We start from the raw sequence: 26,110 nt of genomic DNA on the forward strand, positions 1-26,110 counted from the left end.
ACATCGTTAGTCGCTCACAAGCGAAATCCATGTGCTTGCACCGCGCCGGTACGCTGTTCTACTTTTTTTTTTTTTAATAGCCAGATTCACATGAGCGGAACAATATGCGTCGGTTTTTCTCCGCTTCTGCGCTGCGAATTAATCGCCACGATAACCATGAGACAATATTGTATAATTGCAAAAAGCTCGGTAACGCGGTGGTTCGCGATATTGTAATAAATGTTGCATAATTTTGCAAACTTACAGATTAGGAAAAAATTATAACGCGCATCTCTCTCTTTCTCTCTTGTTATCAGAAATTTTTTTATTTTTTACAACGTTATGAAATAACGCTTGGTAAATATATCGCAGTCATTTCTCAAATATCTTCTGACATTACGTCGTCATCGACGACAAAAGCCTTCGGGCGGCAATAGCCGAGCTGGAGAATTTCCGCAAAACAAGAAGCTATATATGTGTCCAGTTACGTGAGGAGCGGCGTCGAACGAGAAGTCCGCGTAACACTAATAGCAGTGGCTGTCGGTGCTAATGGCTGTCGCAACGCGACTATCTAAGGTGCCTTTGAACGGTTGTAGACATGCTTTTCTATACAGACACGCGCAATGACGAAGATTACCACGACGACGATGTTCCGGCGCGATGATTCCGCCGACCCCGCACACGCTAATTTCATCGCGAGCGTTCGGGCCCGACAAAGATGCTGCGCCATCATCGATGATTCGTTCCCGCTTCGTTGCCAATCTCTCTCGCGTCCGCGCGTGGGCCAAAATAGTGTTCAGGGTTTCGGCATGCAAGCGTATCTTGTTGCGAAGCTGATGATTGCTTCTCTCTCTTTCTCTCTTTTTCTTTCGGGCAAATCGCGATACTCCCTGGAGCATATTCCAAGCAAGCGCAAAACAGCCGCAGCGAAACGAGCCGGTCGGGACCGATAATGCTTTAGATAATCAACGGTAACGACGGCCGACGGAATAGTTGAACGGCGATATCACGAGACCCTAATGCTATTGGGTTATTATTCATGATGGGAAACGAGGGGATAGATAATCCCGTTTTTCCCGGGAGTGACAGTCATACCGTGGAAACCGCAGAGAAATTCACTATATTTAGGAGGGTCGGATGATGGTGTACAATACAAGAGAGAGAGAGAGAGAAGAAGAGGGAGCAATCTTTGTGGAGCCGAATTTCAGATATATTCGGATTTCAGGTACTTTGTGGACCCGAACTACTTCGGCGCCGCGTAATAACGGCGCGTATCCGCACATTCAGAGTTTCTTCTTTACTTTGATCATTTCATTATTTAATGCGCATGTTTGCGTGTGCATGCGCGGAAATAATATTACTCAGGCTAGTGACTTTTGGCCCAGACTGCGGTATTAAATATAACCCAGACAACGAGAAACGCTGGCAGACAATTGTGATTTCAGCGACGCGCCAGTCAAGGTGCGCTTTGCACTTTTCGCATATTTTAAATGGATCTATATGTTAAATTTTGACAAAAAAACAATTTTCTAATTTACATAAGTAACACGGTTACGGCACTTTTAAGTCTTGCTATGTTTTTTCAAATTCAAATATCAAGGACAAAACCATTCTGTTAATCGAAATTTGACCAAAGTTTTTCTGGTCACAAACGAAATTTTTTTATTAATTAAAGTGGCTACCGAGATTCAAAAAATTAATAAGTAGTTAAAAATGAAGAATATATTGGAAAGTTAAGCACATGTTTCAAAAGTTTTAAATAAAAAAAAATTTATTAGAATTCAAACGAGGTTTACTTTTGCTAGAGTTTTGAGACTTAATTATGTCATTACGTTTAATTAAGACATTTGCTGGCGAATGCTACCTTTGCGATGAAAAGTTGCAGAAAATTACGGTCTCAAAATTCTCTTCGATGTAAACTCGACTTCAAATTGGTCACGAATTACATATAATTAATTTTGAGGTCGTCAGAGTCGCAGAATTGCGTGTTTTGTATTATTCTCGGCGTTTTGAATATTTGTCGCGACCAGCAATCATATCGCATCATGCAAACTAGATGACGTGTATTAGTGCGGCAATGGTGTTTTGTAATTATACAATGTGCGGCGCACGCTGTAAATGCTGCAAATGTAGCCGAATCAGTTAAATACACACATATGCGATTGGATTTGTCGACGAACAACGGGATAGCCGAATAGCGACATCCGAGACACTCTAATACGATATAAAGTGATTATCCACGATGAAAACGCATGCGTGTGCGCGCAATGGATAATCCGTTTCCGGTATTTTTTCTTTGCAAAGACGGGAAATTTGGTCAATTGCTTTGCGTAATCGGATAGATTTATTATATTACGCAGACACATGATAACATTAAAGAGAACTGACGCGGTCTTTATAGATAAAATTATTTATCGAATATTCGATACACGAGCACTTTGTCCGACGGCGGTTTTTATCGTGTGGTAGGAAAATAATGTGTGCGTTAGATTTTTTTTACGCGCGATATCTATGTCGCAAGCAGCTTGAAAGAAACTTCAGTTATAGAGAATAAATGTGATGTCACAAGTATATCAAATAAAATGCCTGTGAAGCACAAAAGGAGACGCGCTTTGTGAAGTTTTGCGCGAAACAAGTACACAAGCGCGCGTGATGAATTTTAGAAGTAAGAGAGACTTAATTATCGCAGGGGCAGAACACGCGGCCCTGACACGAACAAAGGCGAGGATTACGAGCGGCAACGGGCAGGATAAGAGGATTATAAACGTAAATACGTGTCCTGCGCTTACACGTACTTATATCTCGAGGGACTTCGCGGTACCTGAATGCTTCAAACACGAGATGTGCGCGGTATTTCCATAATTACAGTCGTATCGATCGACATTTATCGAGATAATATTACCATTAAATTCTGCTGAGTATGTTCGAACATTTTTTTTTCAAGCGTAAATGATTGAATAACGATGAATTTATCACGAAATAATACGTCGTTAAAAATTATATTATTTCTAACATACAATTAAGCTCCTCAAGTTGATAAACTTCATCCTGTTAATTTTAATGAGCTTTCATAGAAATTCGAGAGAAATAATTGTCGAGATGGACGAAATGATTTTCAACCGAGTGTTTGGTGAGCAAACACCTGACTTACTTCAAGGAACGCGCAAAGGGGTGTTTTCACGTACAAGGCAATCCGTCTAAATCAAATGCCTGACGTCATTTTACCTTTTTCAATTTGATTGCGTGTCTTTAAATTTGTGCAAATCATTACTACGCGCACGAATCGAAAATAAACACAATTCTCCTACGTTCGCTACCCACGTGCGCGGGAACAAAAGAGCCATGTATAAATATCAAGTGAATAAGTACTGGCTAATCAACCAGGGGGATTGAAATACGGAGTGTTCTCTCCGTACGTATATGTATTTGTCAGCGGGAGAGCCAATCTAGTTGAGCCAATTTGCGCTGCGGGTTGTCATTTCCATTTGTTTCCGACCATTTTCGCGCTAATTTGTCCGGCATCCCGGTGAACCGAATTTTGCGCATAATGATGTTTTGATTATACTCGCCACGGGGTGTGCGACGATGGCGGATAAACAAAGGGGGATACACTTCTCTATTAATAATCATAATATCGCGCTCTTCTTTCCATCAAGTTTCCATCTTCGTTGTTCGCGTTCTCGTCCTTCGCCGAGCGCGCGCTTCAGACCTATTTTAACCCTCGCGGAACATACTGTCGGCTGACGCGAATAGTGTCGGCGTTGGGTATGAAAACGTTGCGACTTCTTATCGACCAATAATACGATATTGTCATGGCATCGCGAGAGAACGCGCGTACACACGCTGTATAATCACGTACGCGGTTCCATGACACGCTTTGCTCTTTCGCGCGTTCCCGATGCTTTATGCGCGTTACACAATGCGTCCTCGTTACACCTCGCCACACAATTCGATCGTTTAGCATCCGCTCGCAATTTTCATTGGCGCGTATTATTAAATTTTGACGCTTTTTTTTTCGATCTAGAGAGTTGGTGTAATTACGTAACATTACACACGTGTAACATTCTCTCCACAGTCACGAGCTCTTCTCGAGAACCATTTTGTCCATCGCGAAATACTCTGTGAAAACGTTGTACATTCGGATTGCGGTCGTTTAAACGAATTGCGACGAGAGACACACGCGACTCTCGCGACGCGTTTTTCCCGACGCGTTTTTCCCGACGCGTAGTAATGCGTTTAACGGCACGCCAACACCTTAACACGCGGAACTTAAACCGATGAGAGTACAGCGGAGGAACTCAAGGAGACCAGTCTGTATCCCTGGTAACGTTGTCGTAAATGGAAACGGCGCCATAATGGTATCGCGGAGACAAAACGAACGTGCATATAATGCGCAACGGCTGCATATATACACAAATACATATATACGCGCGATTTGCACTTGGAAAGTGCATGAATGCACTGTCGTATGTGTGTGTGTGGACATGTCTGCAGTTTATTCGCACTCGAGTTGTTACTTGGTCACCGAAGACAGAAAGGCGCCCACAACGCGCAAAGGTTGGCTGGTAGCTTATGGTCTTTCACATCCTCTCGGAAGCCTCTAATTTTAACAGAAGCTTGGTCGAAGATATGTATAGTTGATCGAAAATGCACATCTCGCGCTGTGCACTTAATTGTTAACTTCTCTCGAAAGCTGAAAGCTCTGCACTAAAACTCACATGACGGTCGATACGTTATTTTAGATCTCTTTTTGTATCTTTTTTTTTTTTCGTAGCGAGTTCAGTCAGTTTGTTGGAGAAGTTTGTTCATTGTGGAATGTGTAGTCCGTGTGGATTTTCGTAGCTTTTAAGTAACTTTATCGCGCGAAGAAGAATGTTGCAGCAAATTTGTAAGAAGAGTAGCAAAAAGTTCCATATAACAGACGTGCGCGATTCACACGGTTCTTTTAATTCGCACAAGCGGCCGCGTAAATAGCGTGTAATAACGCAAGCGCGAGAGAAGTGATTATAATGCGATCTTAATGTACATTCCGTGTCCACCGCATTTTCCGCTACAAGAAACGCGAGATAAATTTGGAGTCCGCGATTAAAATGAATTATTCAGTGGTGCTTGAATCGACCGCGTTCGCGTAATGAGTTCGCATAATTTCTTGAGATTTGCGGAGCACCTTCGTGTTTCCGTTTCTTCTATATATTATTTACGTTGTGCCGTTTTCTTTCGGAAATAAAAACTTGAAAATGAAAATCTTCTTCTACTGAACGCGGAATCGTATACAATATAGTTCGCGCAATGATCGTAATAAATTTTCGATAAAGTAATATATGCAAGAGGTAAAATAAAATCAATAATATTGCAGATCGCTGAAATTCAGCTGCCAATATTGGAGAAAATGCGAAAGCGCGGAAAAGTTATATTTAATTTTCCTGGCACAAAGCCGGCTTATAAAGAGACGTACTAAATATTAATTTCATCAATACGTATATATTCCGCGAGCAAAAGCGAATTTTTTTAAAAATATATACGCGTATCGAAGCGCTCTTCAATTTATTTATTCGTGATTTAAATGTGCAGTTTTCTACTTATCAATTATTTGCGCAAAGTTATCGACATATGTTTTTAATTCAGTGCAAAAGACGAAAGTAAATGTCTTTTATATGAGAACTTTATTTACAGAACAAAAATATTTTTAATATATTTCGATGTGTTCGAACATCGATAGTCATTGACAATGTCGTTAAATATAGTTCGCGGCAGACAAGATACGTGCCGTAATTAGTAGAGTCTGTCACGATCGGCATTTGACCTTTGAACAATTTGCCAAACACACGTCTGTACATATACATACATTCGTGTATATATACGCGCACACGGACCTTGTCTTTGAGATAAATACATAAAATGTCTGCGAATTTCAAGTGATGAATCATAGTTGAGAATAGCAATTATACAATATCCATTCTGAAATATAACGTCGCAAATGTTTAATCAAGAAAATTACCACGCAAGTAACACAGTGTGAGTTGCGATTGAATCTGTGATTAACATTCGTTCTCACAATTATAGAGATCTTTCTTTGTCTTCTTCTTTCGTTCGCCGTTCTTCTTCGGAATACTTCGTGCGCTTGAATTTCATTAAAGAAGATTTATACAAATCCTAGCGCGCTCCTGAATCCAATTGCATTTGCATCTTCAGGTGCTTTTTAACTGTTAATTCGAGAAACGCCAGTTCCAGCATCGGACTATTTATATATCCAAGCACTGTTAATCTGGTTTTTGCAATTATATAGATTCATCGCGATTTTTCCCTGCAAAGACGAATCCGAAGAGTTTAAGTAAATATTAACCGAAGATTTGATTTAATTGTTTTCGCACGCTTTTCGACATGTTTTTTCTTTAAAACGCCTTTGTGTTCGTAAAAATATATAATCTAAAGATCGTTGTTTAATTAAAAAAATGGATAGACAAACTTAAGCCACAAGATAAAACGTACTTCGCTATTGAGACTGAAATTGTCACAATGATCCATTGTAGCGATAATTCGCGAAGAGATCTATCTACATGCGGCTCGCAGTTCGTTTCGCTGACAGTCGCTGTATCTTCTTTTGCGCGTTCGTCTCGCGACGGTAGAGATCGTTTCATACGGGACGATAGCCGCCTATTTATCCGCATGCTATAATTGGAATTTAACCTTTAGCCGACGTCCAAGCAAGTGACCCTGCGACCGACCTACATAACGAAATCAGCTTCTTCCTTCATTCCGCCATCTTCCACTTCCTCGGATCATTGTATATCGAGTCCGATTGTATTTTTGTCCGATAATATTTAATTGTATCTTCTTTTTTTTATTATTATTATAATTGTGAACCAAGTGGAGATTTTATTTTCAGTGATATTTACGCACATATTCTTTCTCTCTCGTTAGACTAATTCTATTATATCGCTTGAATATGATGTAGAGATAAATTTCCAATCGATCAATTTTCCGTATATACACGGCAATCTTTCACAGTGTTTTCAAGATCGTCTCTGATTGTTAATTCAATTTGTTTACCATTTCAAAAATAGATATTCATCTATGTATTATTCCAAATTAGGGAAGAGTTTCATCTTTTCGTTGTTTGCCGATTTCTTCGATTTGTGTGCCGTTGTATCTTCAGCATTGCATACTTACCACTTTATCAAACAACTTTCTTAAAGATGACCTTGAGATATCTTTTGTAACAAAAAAAAAACAGTTTATAAGAAATGTGCGATCAAGAAAATTTGTCACGTTTTATATTGCGAAACTGCCCGTACGATAAGCCTACTTCCATAATTCCCGCCAACTTCGTACGTGCCCCGATCTCAACTTGGCACTTTAATATCATTCGGTGTCGGGACCAATGAAACGTATCGCTGCTCGCGGACGATGATTTGTTGAAACGTGAACCGGACTAACATGAGGATCACGTACGAACCGGGATGGCTCAAGGTAGCTCTCTCTATCTATCTCTCTCTGTCGCGCACATATCCGGAGTCACCCATCAAAGCGGAAGAAACTCTTCGATACCAGAACTTAGCCCTCCTTCGCTCACCTTACCGATGGGTGTTCCAGTTTCTCTCCGTGTTTCTGCCCTCCTATCCTCTCACCTCTTCCCCCGGACGCGAAGGCGCCAGACCGGGTCGGTCCTATAATTCGGTCATTTCCAATTGCCGGAAATCGAAGTTGACACTTTCGCGTGTTTACTAGGCAAGCGCCGGTAATTTATGGATTCGCGATATAACGGCCGGGAACACACACACTTTGCAGCATTCCGCACATTATCACGGGCCATTACGTTCTAATTCGATTAACGCTTTTATTTATACTATGCGACTTCTGTCTTTCCTTGTTGCCAAAAGTTCGCCTAATGGAAAACTTTGAGCGGTGAAAAGAGTAGCAAAAACTATTTTCAAGCGACGGATCCGGTTATTATCTTGCTGAAGATATTGACAGAAAATCGTAAATCACCGAATTGCTACTATTCCGCGTCTATACCCAAGTTTTTGTTCCCGAAATGCGACCAGTCCGCGAACATGTAGTTTTCTCGAAAAATGTCAAAAAAACCCAAGAGAAAGATATATATCTCGGTGCAAATTCATAATCCTCTCTTTCTCTCTCTCTCTCTTTCTCTCTTTCCCGGAGGCGGGTGCATTCGGGAAATATGGATCATATTTGGAAGAAAAGTCGTTAGCAGCGGTTGGCAGCCGGCCAGGATTCGTTTCCAAGAATGTAACAGATTTGTCACAACGCCGGAGGTGGGGAAGATAATCGCGTGTACGCCGATCTATTGGAAGTAAAACGTTAGAAGTGACTCCCGCCGCCCCGTGCCATTCTCTCACCGTCGGCTTTGCGCCGACATGAATTTCAGTGTGCCAAGGCCTACTATCGGTAATCCGCTCTACTCATTAAAAATCGATCCGCGCGCTTTACGTGCGCATTTTCATGGGAGCCATCTTCTTACGAGTGAATTTTGCTATCCCTTTTTAAAAGATTTGCTCCAAGATTTGCCGCGTTCATCAATCACTCGGGATACGTGCCGGGATACGATATGAAAGAATGTGACTTTTCGCCAACTTTGCGAGGATTTCAAGACTTGAAGAAAATGAATGAAGAAAAAAGGATTGAAATATGAGAATTGAAATCGTATCAGTTCTCTTATCATAAAGTAATCACGTATTAATCAACGCGAGCGAGATTACATATATATTTTAAGCCGGTTATATTTACATAATATTGATATTTACATAATATTGTTTCCTTCCTAATGCATTTCGCCAGCTGAAATTCAATTTATACTCGTCCATTTGCAGTCATGACGTAACACGAGCGGGAACACAATACGCACATATATCGATGTGGTTATTAATCTATATCTTATCCTCGTTTATAATAATAGAACGTTCCACAGAAGTAATCATGCAATAGTTACTCATTAGAAAACCGATAGTTCGATTACACGATAGGCTATAGATTGACAACCGTTTTCATCAATAACAAACTACGTAACATGCCGCGAGATTATACAATCATCGACCATTCTCTAAAATTGTGACCTCGCACCATCTTTGTCAAGCTGGCGCGCGTGTTGGATTTTTTTTCACAAATTACATTTTCAGAAAAAAACGTTAATAATTTGCCTGTAATTTTTGGCGATAATTATTTTGTTTGTGATGCGCGTTATTTGCAAAATACGGCAAACAATTGCACGAATATATGTAAAAACTACAGACAAACTATTAAAATTTTCTGCTTTAAAATCCTACTTCAATGTAATAAAATGAACAGTCAAGTTTACAAAAATATTCAGGTGAAAGTTTAACGTTTGCATATTGCAAGTTGGGTGCTAAATTGCAAATTTTTCGGCTCAGTTTGAAATATCAAATGACAATTAATATTTTCTAACGCAATTTAATTTTAATTTAGACACGCGAGTATACTTGGAACGCGATGCGAAATAATATCCAGAATTATTTATAACTTCTCCGTGCATTTGACTCTGTTTTTGCAAGATTTCCGGGTGCTTTGGGGATGGAGACGCGCTTATATAAACGACAACGTGTGACTCAACATCGCCAGGTCTTGAGAAAACAATTACAAATAGACCCGATCCGCGATGTTAGCGTAGCGTACGCGCGCGTTTGCAGCCCGAACGACTCTTATGCCCGTTAAATTCCCGACTTACATTCCGGATGCACATGCGCTTAATGCCATTCGTAAGGTATTGCGCAAGGGTTACGCGAAGTTGCGTCGTCTCGTGATTTCACTGTCGCATGCGGCATATAGTTAATGAAAATGGATCGTGGCAACGAGACAAAACAACGCGGACGCTTTTTATTTTATTTCCGTTTCGACGTACGTTGTTATCCGAGACCTCCCCTGTTACTATATATACACACACACACACATACACACACGTTCATATTTCCTGCACTTATCTCGGGAAGTAGTTGAAGGATAGATAACTCGTTGGTTCTTATGTAGATTTCAAGGAGCTTTTCGCGTTTTCGGAGAGTGTGATATAAGCTCTTATGTAAACATTTATGGTATGCGCATCATGATTAGGGAGCATTTTTATGATAAAAACATGAAAAGAAGAAAGATAAGAGAAAGAACTATAATCTCTCGCACTTTATTTTTATTTATGCTATTTTATTAATCAATTTTTTATCAGATTAAAACATTTTTTTACAGTCGTAAGTTTTTTCAAATCTATTGCGTTTTTTTTTATTAAATTTATTTTTTGGTTCAAACCGTGAAAAAGAAAAAAACTGCGAATAACAGATGGTTGTCATTTGAAGTTGTCGCTGTCCGAACGCAAGTACATGGTTATTTTTATCTGTGTGCAGTACAGCACGATTAAAAAACAGACCTAGGGTACGTTGTGAAACCGAATTTGATTATAATACCCTCTTCAGCCGCAAAACGTGTTGCGAGGCGCTTGTCAGATATTGCTTTTCCGCGGAAAAAGTTGTTCATCGAATGAAGTCGGTATATTTACTTCTTTTCTATGCGGCAGAGTTCTTGACCTAAAACGATTGCGTATACGATTACAAAGCGGATAGTAAACGGGATTCAAGAGATGAAGGAAAAAAACAAGAGATGACGGAAGATAATGAATATCGCGTTGAGTTTTCCACTTTGGTTACAAACGCGACTCTTTGTTCACATAATAAAGCGTGATTGAAATAAGTTTACAAATATAAAATGTAAAACACACAGACACACATACACACACATACTCCAGTTTTTTTTACAGATTTGAGAACAATCTTAGAGCGGGAGCGCTGTATAAATATACTGCAAAAAATTCAACAGTTTCTAACAAAAGCTTTTTTAATTACTTCTTTGTGCCAACTTTTCCAGCAACTTAATGTCCATTACAAGATGTAATTTGCAAGTTTATTTTCAACATTAAATAACTTCATAATTAAATTTTTTTATTACATTTTTTGCCAAAGACACGTCAGCTTCGTGTATAAGTTTGTTGAAGAATCTGCGTTTCCGTCTTGACGTTAATTACTTCACGTTCTACATAACGCGAGCTGGAAGAAATTAAATAGAACATAAGCGCCGCTTGCACACAAATCACTGTTTTTCTCGTTAATGTTGTTCCGCGACGTTCGTTTCTTGTCATATAAATTGGCCTTATCATATAAATTGGCCGCCAGAATTGTCGACGTCATTCCTAAAATTGCTTTCTCTTTTCCGCTTACGGTTAATATCGTATTTGGCAGTCGTCTGGGCAATTAAGACTTGCGGCCGCGACGCGATAACGCCGACGATACGATAATTCCTACCGCGGTCTCTCTTCCGGTTTTCCACGACAAATAAGGAAACCTCGTTTTGCAGCCGATAGATTTTCGGGGCTTTACTTTTTCGTATAAATAGCACGGCGAGAAAAACTCGGTCGAATCTGCCGTTGGCGCGAAACGACGAAAACTTGGGAGTATGCCATCTCGGGATGTAAAACTCTTCGCCTGGCAGCGACTTACTCCCACCACTTGCCGTTCAATACATTTAATAATTAATATTGGATATACTTAGGCGACAAATACGCGTTTCTCCGGCGTTCTTCGCGTCAAAATAAAAACAGTTTTGTTTATCAATACAGTAAACAAATGAATTTATCGACAAAATTTTTATTCTAAAAGACTGTTGAACAAATAGTAAACATGCTATATACATTGGAAAAAAATTAAATGTTTAAATACGCAGACGTGTAGCAATAAAAAAGTATGGCTTTTATTTTTTGTAAATAAAAAAAGTAAACGTTTGTATTACGTGTAAAATAGCTAATCAAACCGCGAGATCGAAGATTGTCGATGGCTGTCGGTAGACACTTTGGCTATACATCTCGCGATACGAAAATAGCGAGGGCAACTCGTGACGAGTCTGCCCGAGACCCACGCTAATTCGCACGCTAAAATAAGAACAGCAATCTTTATTTATAGTAAAGTACGATAGGTCAGATTGTCGCCTTCAGGGTAAATCAGATGACTCTCTTTCTCTTTCTCTGATGCGTATGATTGTGAAGCTTTTTATGGTATAATACGTGTAAAAAATGTTTTAATCGCTTGTTGTGCACACATTTCGTACTAAAAATTTCCAGTTCTAACTTATCTTAAAACAAAAATCAATTATTATCAATCTTGCTTTTTTTAAAATAATTTATTTTGATTGATTTTTATCAAAACTGATTTCTATTATAATTTTATTATAATTTCTACTGTAATTTTATATAATTTTATTATGTATCGTGTCTTCTCATTTATCTCTTGAAATAAGCGTGACTCGTAAGACATAATTACGCGCTGTTCGAGAATACGTGTAATTACGAGACAGGCTAGCGCGATTCGTGTCGAACAGACTAATTAGCATGTGTTCGCGACCCGAATTACGAACGTCATACGTGTCACCTGACATATTAATTCGGGATGGAGTGAATCTCGCGGGTCGTCCGATACGCCTTTAACGAGCAGATTCGACGGAAATTGTCTATAAAGTAGATTATAAGGATTCGATGCCCACTCGCGCTCGCGTGCTCGGGGTATTCGCGGGGCATAAAAAGTATGCACAGAGATATAAATCCGTATCGGACTGGATATCCGGGGATTGCGAGTGGATTGGGATTGAGGATCGAGATTGGCGGCTCGACCAATCAGAGCAAAGCGGGTCAGAATTGAAATTGCAGATTGAAATTTAGACCTTTCCGTGTTGAATTTTTTCTTATTCTCCTTCTTAATTATACAACGCCATTAATATGCAAACTTGTTTAAATTACGTGTAAATGGACAGCGCAGAGGGCGAATAAAATGTGGCAAAATAAACTTCAATTTTAACGCCTCAGGAATTATATAATGCATTGGACTGGAGATTCCGAGAAGAGACAGAATATATTATACTTACTGATAAGTAACATTTAATACATGTGTGTGTATGAATATTGATTTAAAATCTGTCGTGTATTCGTGGAAGGGAGAATCAGCGCGGAAAGCTAATTTAAATACATTTACACGTGCGCTTCAAAGATGAGAAGCATTTATTATTCCGCGCGTACATCCGCGCGACAAATTTATCCCCCAGATGACAAGACGGGCAAAGACGCGCATGATGTACGGTTTTCCTGGACACCGGTGAAAAATCGATGTAGCCAATGCCGCGGAAGGTCCGAGATATCTCCCGGTATATCGGCTCCTAGATCTCTTACGAAATTTTTCCGCGGTCACTACCGAAGAAGAATTACACTCTCGGGTGGCTTCGGGGTCCTTCTTGGTTTTCGTCGTTGTCCTTTCGTAGGAGCAATTGGTCGGAAAAGCTTCCGGCAACCGGGAAAGGACGGGGCCACACAACGTCGGCAACGATAACCCAGTAACCCACATTCTCGCGCGCGTAGCAGTGAGAGCGGAGCTCGGTGGTGGGCGGCCAAACATTTGCCGTTCTTCCGGCAAAAGTGGGATGGAGACTCGTCGCGGCCGGTTCAAACGCAGGTTCAAACGCAAAGCACCCTCTTACCCGTCTCGTCTTCCTCCTTTTTGTCTACCTTCCCCTCGTCGCATCGCTCTCTCTCTCTCTCTCTCTCTCTCTCTCTCTCTTTCCCTCTCTCTCTCTCTCTCTTTTCCTCTCTCTCTCTCTCTCTCCATCCTCTCACCGAACACCATCCTTCGGTCGTCGTCGGGTGCAGCCGCACTCCGTTAACCCGGTGACGTACGCGCGTATAGTCAGCTGCGAAAGAGGCAGGCAGGCAGGAAGGCGGGTGGGAGAGAGAGGAAGGGTACAATCGATACCGGTCAGTGTGATAACAAGCTTCTCTTCCCGACGATGCATACGCGCGGCTATTATCAGCTGGTTCTCTGCGCTGCGACGACTGCGGGAAAGCGAGATAAGCGCGAAGAACTCGGCTTCTCGCTCCGCAAAGGTATGCGCCATGTTACGCAAGCCTTCCTCACAGCCTCCCCCGTTGCGAGAGTGCGCAAGGCTCGAACCGCCGCGCAAACAACAACGACGTTAGAGAAGAAGAAAATCTGGAATGAACGACAAGAGAGAGAGAGAGAGAGAGAGAGAGCGGGATGCGGATGCGCGCACCTGCATGTTACGCCCGTGCATTACACTCCGTGATTGATGAGAACTGTGTTGCGCTCGGTTGGCTTATCGTTGCCGAATTTGCCGATGCCGACGTAGATTCCAAGTCTCGTTCGCGCCGAAGTAGAACGCGGAGTTATTCGAGAAGAAGAAGTTTATGTAAGAAGAAGACACGCGCGCGCGCGCTTCGTAACGCGAGAGCATAAAAAATAAAATTAGATTTTTTGAACACATATCTAATTTTATTAATTCTCAATTCAGTTATAAATGAGTGTTTGCAGAACGTCATTATACCGCCATGTCATACTTACATTGATTAGCTCGCAGAATATGTAGCTTCAGCAAAATAAACTTCCTTCCACGATGCTATAGAAAGTTGCGGGGTTCTGAAGGAGGAGGAGCAAGGAAAGGGGGCGTTTAATTAAATGAACCGCCACCCCGGGGATGGCGAAATAAGCCGCCCGTTTGATTAGAGTTGCACCGAAAGCGCGCTGCGAGGCTTTACGTCGCAAGCAGAAAGGTGGCGTCTTATACACAGAGAGAGGGTGAGTTGTTCTTACGTATCATCTTTTGTGACCTTTCATCCGAAAACGCGCTGAGTTGTCGAGTCATCGTGATTCTGTACAAATAAAAAATAAAGATTCGATTCTCGCTGTATATATAACGGTGCGAAGAAGAACATTATTTTTCCGATATATATAGTCGCCCGAAGAAGAAGAGAAAATTAAATAAAGTCTGCGTTACACGATGCACTTTGAAATATTTTTATGGAAATTTATGCGATGCGTCACGCGAAGACATCGAGATGTATCGTTAGCTTCGATTTGGATCAGCGCGTGACTCAACTTCATGAAGCAACGCACTATTTTAAGCGTTGCCGTCGCAATCCAGGATGGTCGAAAGAAAGGAATTTTATTTTCACATCAAGGACATTAACGTTCGTCTCTTTTATACGTTCTGAATAAAATTGTAGCATTGAACATAATTTTGACTCTTTTGCAAAACTATATATAGATATTCTATGTACTCGGTTGTACATGAATATTTAAAACTCGACGTGAAACAGAAATGCTGGAAACATTTTCTAGCGCGTTGTACTCAAAAAGCATATTCATCCCCGCATCTCTTATCTACGTAATGAGATCACAACATTTTCACCATTATCCGAGGGATGCATATTCATCTGTCTGCGCACAGAATCAGTGGAAACACGGGATTGTTCAGTACCCGTCATCAGTACGTAGTCAGTCGTTTATGCGGCTGATAGCTATTTACTATGGTTTCTCAGTCGCTATTACGCTAATACGTTCGTATCTATAGTAGCTGGAACGTAATTAGCGCTAATTAGCTGCTGATTTTGTGACAATTAATTTGCGTTTTTGAAATAACAACCGCAACACACGTACAATTTTCACTCTACTTTATTCTTTTTTAAATGTATTTTATTTACTTAATTAACAGAATAAACTTAAACTAGGGCGCGTTAAATATTATTTGTTTAAATTCAATCTTTTGGAGTAAATAATTTGTTCGTGAAATTAACGCGTATCTGAAAATCAAATTTCTATACTAGTTTTGGTTTTCATGGAAAACGTCGCGCGTTAATTTTTCAAAACCAAGTGACGATTTTAATACATGCGTAAGTTCAAGTGGAGTAATAAATATTCCTGACATAATCTCATTAAAAACGGACAGTTTTAAGCAATATGTCTCTTCTTTTAAATATTCCCGTAGTCGATCCCGTAAAGTTGACGCGAAAGTGGAAGTAACCGACGCGATACTAGTAAGACCATTTAACACTCGTGACAATTTAATGTAGAAGATATACTTTGGATATATCCGTTTATATGCAGCACTTTATTATTCCCCGGGCGGGATAATAATTTTTACTTCACGTGCGACCCACTTTTCTACCCTGCGAATTTCTCGGAACGTTAAAGCAAGTCGTCATATATATATGTGTTAGAATTTTCTCCGTGCCGACGATCTTCGCGAAAGACGTCTCTCTTTCTCTCGTTCGCGTGCCCGCGTGTGATTTTTGACGGTACAAAATACCGGGAACTCCTCCGCGGCCCTGCGACCGTTTTCGGATGACCCAGATCTTCCATAGTGCAGCAGCAGCAGCAGCAGCACGCTGCATGCTGGAACGTTGCATCCGGAGATCCGGGCGTACGTGTGTGTGTGTACGTACGTTCGAGAACTGAGTTTGCACATATACGCGAGAGACGTAGTGTCCGCGAAATTGGACACGGCTCGACGGTAAGGTTGTCCGGTTGCAACTTTATTTTCCTTACCCTGTAAGAGAAGGAACGCGCGCGCGGGGATTTCTTACTGGCGCAACTCGGGCGAGACTGCCGCGCTTCCGCAGCACACTCTCTGAATTTCGGAGAGAACAAACCCGTTACCGCGGAGGTAACTCTAAATTATTCCGTTAAGGATGCACTTTCAATCGGCGGGAGAATAAAGCACGCGTTTTATTACTGCAGCACGCGAGGAATTATACATATGGATTTTTTTTATGCCGCTGTGTGTGTTACCAGCGAGAGAACGCGCGCTTTGCCGCATTCTGACCGATGCATTTTTTAACGATCTTTTTTTTGAAAATCAATTTGCTGACGAAATAAAAGTGTGTGGAACAGCAAATTTATTTTGCCAAGCTTTATGGGAACATTTCAACGAAAGATAACGCTTTTATTTGCACCGAGAAAGTAATTGTTAACTGCCCCGAGTGATTTGCCGATCAATTACAGTCGCGTGTAATTCGATTCGTTGAATGTTTCACAGTGCAAGCTCGTTGAAGACGAACGATGTGTGTCACAGAGTAATAAAGATGTTGTTACGGAAAGATATGTACACAAGAAACTCGCGTTCTCAAGTTCGATCTGACGTCACAACGGGAATAACGAAGGAGCGGCAAACATCTATTAAAATGGATTCGCGATCCAATTTGTCTCGTAATTTTGATGACTAGGGTTGCGTGGGACGGAAAATCCAACGCGGATCAAACTGTCTCGGCTAACGAAGATTTAGTCGCTGCTTGTTAATGCGGCTAATACCCGCGTTTGTTTCAACTCATCGATTGGATCGTTTCGCGCGACAATGATTACGAAATTGTTCGAAATTTTAACGAGGGAGTTATCTCTGGAATGGTGCCAACCGGCGAAATCGATCGGCCACGGCAAAAGCGCATAAGCTATACGCCTTTTTATTTATTTATGCTACGTGTACTCTGCACGTAAACCGATCGCTCCTGCGGCTCGACAGGTTGCCGCATTTTACGTGCGTCCACCTTGTTGGTAGCGCATCGACTTCAGACCGCCTTGAAGTTTTCTACGTCCTTTCCTTTCGTTTGTCGGCATACGTGGGAGAAAAAGATAGAGAGACGGCTCTAATGGCGATTTACTATTTTTACACCAGCGTCATCGCTTACCCACGGATATTCCGCCTAGTAGGATACTCTATTTCTCTCTTTCTCTCTCTTTCTCTCTCGACGCGAACATAATAAAAATTTCTCGTAAATCCGGAATCGATATATTCACTGGCTTATCAAGCTCAAAATCGCCAATCCCGTAACTTCGTTTCCCGCGCGAGAGTGTATTACGGGCCACAAAAAGCTTTAACGAGTTTCGATTTTTCCTCCGCCAAGAGATTCGATAGAAGGCGATGCAATTAGACGAGATTCCGTGACCTCTTCGATTTTTCGTCTTTGTAATTAGACGTGAAATCGTAGTTTTATTGATATAAAATTCTCCGATTCGTTTCGAAGAGACAAGAAATTTGATAAAAGACATAATTAGGTTTTCACGGAATTTCTTTTTTCGTAGTTGTTGAATGATTCATAATTTCGGAAGCGGGGGAGAAGGGTGCGCGATAAGAAGCCTCCTTCCTTTCTTTCAAACTTGGCTAATTTATCAACTAGTTCGCCGTGCTACTTTCCATATGGATCAGACGATCCGCTGTACAGCGGTAGAAATATTTGTACTTTACACGAGTGTGCGGTAAAGTGGTACAGTCAGTATTGACGATGTATAAAACCCATTAATCGTATGTTCTACTTTAGTTCTTTTTGGAACACGCTATGTTACTTCTCTTGTGTGTAACCGCACAGCGTAAAATTATTAGTGTATTCTCTCCAATAACGCCTTTATATACGCGACATAAAATGTAAATTAAAATATACGTGTGTGCGTTGTTACTGCAAATTGCTTATGTTTTATTAGTGACAATAATAATCACTTTCTGCAAATTACATTTCGTTAATCCGGGAATAAACATTATTTATGCACCAGCTGCTGAAAATTGCGCGTGAATTTGCAATATTCCGTTTGAACGCTTTATAATTATCAATAAGGCTTGCTTTTCAGTGTGAATTAAACAGATTGCACTATTGTCGGGACATTGCTTAGCAGTTTTCGTTTCTTGCTGACGAGAGAACAACTTGTCCTTGCGTAGTTGTGACAAATAATTTTTATAAATTCAGTTACATATCGCGCGTATCTACATATAAATAATAAAATTAAGAGAAAGTAATCTCTCGTACTAGTAAAATTCCCATAAAATATTCTCGTAGTAACGGAATTGCCGCGATATCGGCAATTATCGCGTGGAATATCAAACGAAGGTTATTATAGTTGTCAGTGTGTCCTGGGAGTTGTTCAACTCGCGAGCGTAACGCGCACACGTGCTCTCCTCGAGGAAACAACCCGGTAATTTCGTGTGCGCGCGGCCGTTTATCAAGTCAATTTGCCGTAACGGTCGTTAGGAGCACGACAGGTTTGATAAGGGCTCAAATCGATGATACGGGAGTTCGTTGGCTCGCAGGGGGCGACCCGGGCTTCTTATTACGGATCTTTAGCGCGCGATAACCCTGAACTTTAAAAGCTCGCCTATATGTGTGTGTGTGTGTGTGTGTGTGTGTGCGTGCGTGCGCGCGCGACCACTCTCGGCTAACTCGGAACATGTATGAAGCGGCTCTCCACGTGGCCTCTCCACGCGACCAGTGACAGCCAGTTAAAAATAATTCCAACGTGAAACCCGTGCACATCGGCCGTGATTCCGAGTGCATTGCACCCGGAGATTCACGAGATCATCCGCTGGTGACTTTGTCATTTCTTACGTGTTCGTTGGGTTCTTTTATCTTTGTTTGTTCGATTAATGATTCTTATAATATCTTTTACTCTCTTCGGCCTTACACATGGCTCGTTTGCTTCTTCTTTCACTACTTTATCTTCTCGCTTACGACCACTTCGCGGCCACGTCCACATCATTCCGTCGAGGACCGCACCTACTTTCTATTTTCGCATGGTGACTATGTATAAGGTTCACTCTCATGAGATTGACGCGTCAGGAATATCATATCGGTATGCTAGATCCTACTCGTCTCTTTCCTTTCTTCCTTTTCCTTCTCTCTCTCTCTCTCTCTCTCTCTCTCTCTCTCTCTCTCTCTCTCTCTCTTTCTCTCTCTCTCTTTCTTTCTTTTTTTCTTCCGTGCTTTTTGCTCATTTAACAAAAGCATCTGACGCCGACGCGCACTCTCCGTCCTTTTTCTTCTAAACGGGACTATAAAGGGAGATTCACGGGAAGGTTGCTACGTGGGTGGTACAAAGTAGTTGTAAAGTAAACTGATAGAAAGGAAAATTACACGGGTTGCGCGTTGAAACGCCAGAAAATTGTCTCTCTTTGAGCAATTTCTGGAAATGCCGCGAAGGATATACGTTGATCTTGTAAAATATGCAAAGTGGAACATCCTTTGAGAAATTAACGTCGCTTTTACTCGAGAATTAACGATCGTGGTGTGATATAACAGAAGAAAGTATTAAACTTTTTTTTTATGGGACACAATTATTTTTTTTTTTTAATATCGTATCAGAGATGTCGAGTTGTTCATCTCTCCGAGACGTGAGGAACAATAAAAATAAGAGAATTGATTGACTCAATGCTCGCGATCTTGTGCACGCGCGGACGTATAGATATCGATCGATCTTGTGCACGCATCGCGTGCTTACATGCATAGGATAATTGATCCGGCCTTTAGCTATTGTTTACAATGATTATACAGGTGTAGGCCGCGCGACCCACTATTTCCCGTCTTGGGCGTTGTTGCATACTTAAACATCTCGCGCGGAATATGAATTCCGATTGCTCCGATTCAGTCAAGTTGCACGAGCCGCATTTCATTCGTCCGTGATTTTAAACAACGAGAAGCGCTCCGCCGCGAGGTGAAAATCACTATTTGTTTAAGGGAGTGATATTTTTGTGTTTTTGTTTTTACAACACGCGAGAGAAGTCGCACAATGCTGCGTCGTAATTATGTCGCGCGCGCACTCGACACGCGCATTTCGATATATATATATACGTGCCATGTATTATTGCGTCGCATTATTTGTAAACGCAGAACGTATTTCAAATATATTTCCGATTGAAACACCGACGCGCGATAACAAATCGAACGGTGTATATTCCGGCGATATATATTTCTTCTTTTAATTAAACGCTTGTCTTTGGAAGGCGCCGATGATAATCAACAATCATCAATTAAACGTAGAAACTCAAACTGATCATTAAACGCGTTGTTCGCGGGAATTCGCGTAAACTTTGAAGTCGCACACGACTGTAATCGCCAGTTATAGTTTGATCGTTAATAATATTGTGTCGATGTAGCCGCGGTGTTTTGACACAATTGCGAACACGAAAATGATTTAACTCCCGCCATAAACGTTACACCGCATTTACTGACAGCTAGACTTCGCGTGGCTTCGCATGGCTTCGCGCGCGTGTCAGTATATCGGGAATAAGACGATGCACACTGCGCGCGATCTAATGGAAGTATATTCATGAGAATAACAACGTATAAAACACTCATTCAGAGTTATACGAGCTTTCGCGAATGCGTTACTTTCGTCGCAGCTCTCGCCGCGCTTTCATTGCTGTTTTCAATTACAACACCTTTGTACCATTAAAGTGAAATGATGTAAATATAAGGCTATATGTGTGTGTCACGTTCTTTAAAAGAATACAATTGTTTAAAAACGTTGAAAAAAAAAGATACTAGCGCTGTTTCAAGAGAGATGTGCAGGTGCAATAGAGACTAGAAACACAATGAGATTTCTTTGTAATTTTTATTTGTACATTTAATGAGGCTTGATGCGTGTGTGTGTGTGTGTGTGTACATAAAAGATATAATTTTCAAATACCAACAAATATTTTATACTTGCTTTATTATTTGTTTCAGGTGGTGTTAGTTTTCATTCTCAGTATAGCATCGCTTATAATATATTTCATCGATGCCTCCAGGTGAGTAACAAGACTCCGTTGATGAAGTCGTGGGAGGTAGGAGGAAGGGGGATGCATGTCTCAAATTTATCTCACGGAGATTTATAAATATTCAACATACGATATATCGGACATTTCGGATTAATAAGTTTTTGCGTCGCACTTTTTCTCTCGTAGTTTAATTACAGGATACGCACTAATTGTTTAGTTTGATCAGCGCTATTTTACACTTTTAGTGTTTTTTTTTTTAATGTATTGTTTTAAGATCAAGATCTTCGCATAAGTTCGTAATATAAAAGATGCCGATAACTCTAACATCGGCAATCTTATGCTTTTATGTTACAGCGAAGAGGTGGAGCGTTGCCAGCAGTGGAGCAACAACATTACTCAGCAGATAGACTTAGCTTTCAATATATTTTTTATGGTCTACTTTTTTATACGCGTAAGTAAAGTTGTTTTTGTGTATTAATCTTCGTCGCTGACGTTTAAGACACTGAATAATTGACCGCAAGCGAAATAACACCAAATATTGCATATTGTATCTCTTTTTTTTTTTACACAAGTGGTTTCAAGCAAAAAGTGATTAAAACTTACAAATGTGTTTGCTTGAGTTTGAAACACTTGAACAATTTCGAAATTTATTATCTCGGCGTTTTTCAAACTATATAGTATCTTGTTGCTTGATTGAAACTTCCACCAAATCAAATACACATCTGTAAACTCGCTTTTTTGTGCGTTTGATTCTCAGTTTATCGCCGCCAGTGACAAGCTGTGGTTCATGCTGGAGATGTATTCGTTCGTGGACTACTTTACGATACCACCGTCCTTCGTGTCGATATATCTCGATCGGACGTGGATCGGTCTGAGGTTTCTCCGAGCCCTACGACTGATGACGGTCCCTGACATCCTCCAGTACCTCAACATTCTAAAAACATCGAGCTCTATTCGTCTCGCCCAACTCGTATCCATCTTCATCTCCGTCTGGCTGACCGCTGCTGGCATCATTCATTTGGTTAGACGATCTTTCCTTTCGTGATTTTTATTCGGACGTTTATATTATCGCGCAAAAATTTAATTCAGACGAACGCACGTATTTTACAAAAAACTTGTCACGGGAAATGTGAAAATTAATATTGTTTAACGAGACTTTTTTAATTCCAAAAACTTGTAGTGAGTTTTGTCCAAATATTGTTTTACGAAGTAACGTATGACGTAACTTCTCTCAAATGTTACGCGAAAGAAAAGATGATTCTGACGTTATCACTAATGTTTTTTCTCATAACTCTTGCATTTCCCGAAACGTTCAACACGCAGAAATCTGCGCGACAGATACGTTTTCTCGGACGCGTTTCCACCATTGCGCGGTAGTAAAAGCTTACGATTATGACCCGCTCCGTTATAAACCGCAATTTTACTCTTGACACCACGAGGGAAACTCCACTGAACGTAATAACATCTCGTGCCCGCAGCTTGAAAACTCAGGGGACCCTTTCGAGTTCGTGAACCCGCAACAGCTTTCGTACTGGACCTGCGTGTACTTTCTGATCGTGACGATGTCCACGGTAGGATATGGCGACGTTTTCTGCCAGACGGTCCTCGGCCGCACATTCCTAGTATTTTTTCTACTCGTCGGTTTGGTAAGTTGTCTCTGCTGTCACGATCTTCATACGTAGTCGAGCCATTTTACAGTTTTTAATCGAGTCTTGAGCGGTCTTTTAGAATTTTAAACGTTCAAAAAATAAGTGTCCCCCAAAAAGACTCAATTTTGACATAATCAGAAACGGATTCCCAATTTTGTTGATAAAGTTTTCTTGTCCCAAGATATTCAGTCTCCGTAGAAAAACGCTTAATTTCGAATAAAAAAAACGAGATTTTTACAAATATTCATACTTGAAGTTTTTATTGATTTTATGTTGCGTTTGCAAAAAGGCAGAAATGTCGAAATAAATTTCTTTTCATCTTTCACGATAGGAACGCTGTTTTCGTTTTTCTACGGATTTTCTTTTTATGAAAAATAAACATATACGAGCTCTGCGAAACGCACTTTCCTCCATCAGATTGATTGCTTCAGTACAAAATACGTAACAAGAAGAAAAGCCGAAAGTCTACAGAACTTTCAGGACTCTTTTATTGTATCGGATCGCGGCATTAATTTCTTTTTCTTTTTTCTTAGCTCTTTATTAATCTCTTGTATTCGTTCGAAGGAAATCGAGAGTTTCTCGAGAATCTTTTCTGGATTCGTCGTCTCCCCGCGTCGAATCCATTTTGCGATTTTGCGCGCACGTCTCTCTCTTTTATCCCGAGAAATCTCGAATGTATCGTCGCGCGGATCCCGGCGTTTCGCATAGCTCGTTTTGCCTAAACTGAGCCCGTCGGCTCGCCGGTTTCGCTGAGACTCGTGCTTACATCAGAGCGAAACGATTGGCGAGACGAGCGACGGTCTGAGATTTACGTCTCCCCCGAGCCATGAAGACGGTGAATATTTCGAGTGCGGCGTTTCTCCGGCCGTTGATCTTCCCGCGTCCCGGAAGGCGCCGCGAAAATGATCCACGATGATGCATTACATCCAACACTTATTTATGAAATTTCTCCCCGCGGTACTTAAAACGATATGTATCTTACGACGCTTTGAGATCGGGCAATGGAGAACGTTACTCATATACATAAAATCTCTCGAGATAAAGTAGCAAAACTTCGCGTTCCACTTTTGGTTGTTCAATATCATTATACTTTATCTTTAAATTAAAAAAAAAAAAAAAAAACGTGAGATATTGGTTTTTCGAGCTTTTATCTTATTCGCGGAGTTTGTTCCATTTCCCGAATTTTCTACCCTCGTAATTCGCAAAACAAAGGAAACTGTGTTTGTGGCGCCGCCGAAACAACGCTTTCGTTCAACGTCACGCGAAAATAGCTTTGTGGGGCAGAAATCAACGGCTAAGGGACGGCGCTCGCTCGTTATACCGGATCGATCGATTCGTTTGAACGCCGATGCGCGCATTGCTGCCCGCGTTCCATTACGCGTGCACACGTTTGCGCCCGAACTTATCGATTGTTCGCGTGAACCTTCGCAAACGCGCGCGCGCGTGCGAACCTTCGCGCGCGTACGTGTACATAAGTCGAATTTTGCAACACATCGAGGCATCGGCTACCTCTTGTAGATGCGTTGCATTTTTCTTTTGTTCGTAAACGCGGGCATTGCCGTTCAAACGTCCGCCAGAATCGCGATTCCCCGACTAACGTTTGTCCGCAGCTTACCGTAGAATACCCATAGATACATTGATTATCGAGAGCTGGAGAGAAACATACTCCGCAAGTACGATACATTCGACATATACCTATGTGAATTCCTGGTATAGAAAAAAAAAAAATTGATTTGTTCGCGCATAAGGGCTTAAGTCGCGTATTTCTACAAGAAAAGAAATAAAAAATCTCTTTCAAATTTTGTTAAATAAATTTATATGTTTATATGAGAAATCTTTTCAATCGGATGAGAAATCGATCGCGAATTAGGCCTTTATCGCGGCATGACAACGAAAGCAAAGGAGACTAACTTGAGTCTCACCAAGGCAGCTTCACTCCTCTTTCTCGTACATTGTTCAAAACCCGTTCGAAACGTACTTCCCTCATTTTTCCCACTCGCATTCACATTGAAAATCTTGAGGAAATTCCTATTGTTTAATGAAGAAGTTTACAGATAATTCGATTCCAACTGCATTTTGCTCGAATCCACGACGACAAAAATGACGAGAAAACGAAACAACAAAAAAAAAAAAAACTGGCTACCTCTGCCTTACGCCTATATTTTTACGATGTATCATGTATCTGTCGAAACTGTCGTAATGTTTCCGATTGTCTTGTCGATCCGAAACATTGTGAGAGAGAGATATTTGCTCCCCGAAAACGTTCCGAAATATTCTGTGTTGTTGGAAAAGAGCATCGAAGAATCAAAAGAATCCAAAGAATACAAAAAGAACAGAGAAAAATTAACGTCAGATAAAATTTACGACCGAATTTTCGACAGTGACTTCGTGATCTTTTTTGTAACCTACACACGCCTCACTCTACAATTGAAGACGACAGATTTTTATTTTTCTACGTAGTTTGTCATATAGATAGAAATTTCTCGAACAATAGATATGTATATTTCGTTATACATAGAATTGAAAAAAAATTTGTTCTCATATTTTTCGATAGAATTTCAATTTGATTTCGACAGAATATGGGGAACAGTGATATATAAAAAAAATTTATAATAGATTATTTATTCTTACAGTTGTTGTAGATATTTGAATGTAGTTGGATTTTTTAACGCGAATTTCAACACTTTCAACAGAATTTTTTAGCAGGATTAGCAAATAATCAATTTTCAGAACGCGTAGTTTATTGTGAGACAGTATAGATCGCTTAAAACGTGTTTCCTCTTATAATATATTGTCGATCAAGAATTTGTAAACGCGAGCGGGTTGAGCCTCCCGCTTCCGGTGTTACGCGAGATGGTGAAAGAAGTAATTGCGGTCATATGTATTTGTACGACACATTGTGTGTGTAGCTGTTGGAAGCATATTTTATTACTCTTCCTCTTTCTCTCTTTCTCTCTCTCTCTCTCTCTCTCTCTCTCTTGCTCTCTCTCTTTCTCTCTCTCTTTCTCTCTCTCTCTCTCTCTCTCTCTGTCTTTCTTTTTTTCTATTTCTTTCTCTAATTCTCTTTCTTTTTTTTTTTACGGCTTAAATTGGATCTACGAGTTTTGCTACAGCCACTG

The 26,110-nt window shown here is 40.7% G+C and overlaps 1 protein-coding gene across 39 annotated transcripts in view; it reads left to right on the plus strand.

Annotated features, from left to right (window-relative positions):
• The window catches only part of LOC109859852 (calcium-activated potassium channel slowpoke), a 90,335-nt gene that overhangs the window by 11,064 nt on the left and 53,161 nt on the right, over positions 1-26,110 (plus strand). For all 39 annotated transcript variants that reach the window (XM_020438478.1, XM_020438467.1, XM_020438483.1 and 36 more), the window contains exons 2-5: positions 21,311-21,372; positions 21,697-21,793; positions 22,100-22,363; positions 22,821-22,988. In XM_020438478.1, coding sequence (XP_020294067.1) covers positions 21,311-21,372; positions 21,697-21,793; positions 22,100-22,363; positions 22,821-22,988 — 591 coding nt within the window. The remainder of the gene's footprint in view (positions 1-21,310; positions 21,373-21,696; positions 21,794-22,099; positions 22,364-22,820; positions 22,989-26,110) is intronic.

Source organism: Pseudomyrmex gracilis, unplaced genomic scaffold, assembly GCF_002006095.1.
Source record: "Pseudomyrmex gracilis isolate BER0280 unplaced genomic scaffold, ASM200609v1 scaffold_294, whole genome shotgun sequence".
NCBI classification, from domain to species: domain Eukaryota; kingdom Metazoa; phylum Arthropoda; class Insecta; order Hymenoptera; family Formicidae; genus Pseudomyrmex; species Pseudomyrmex gracilis.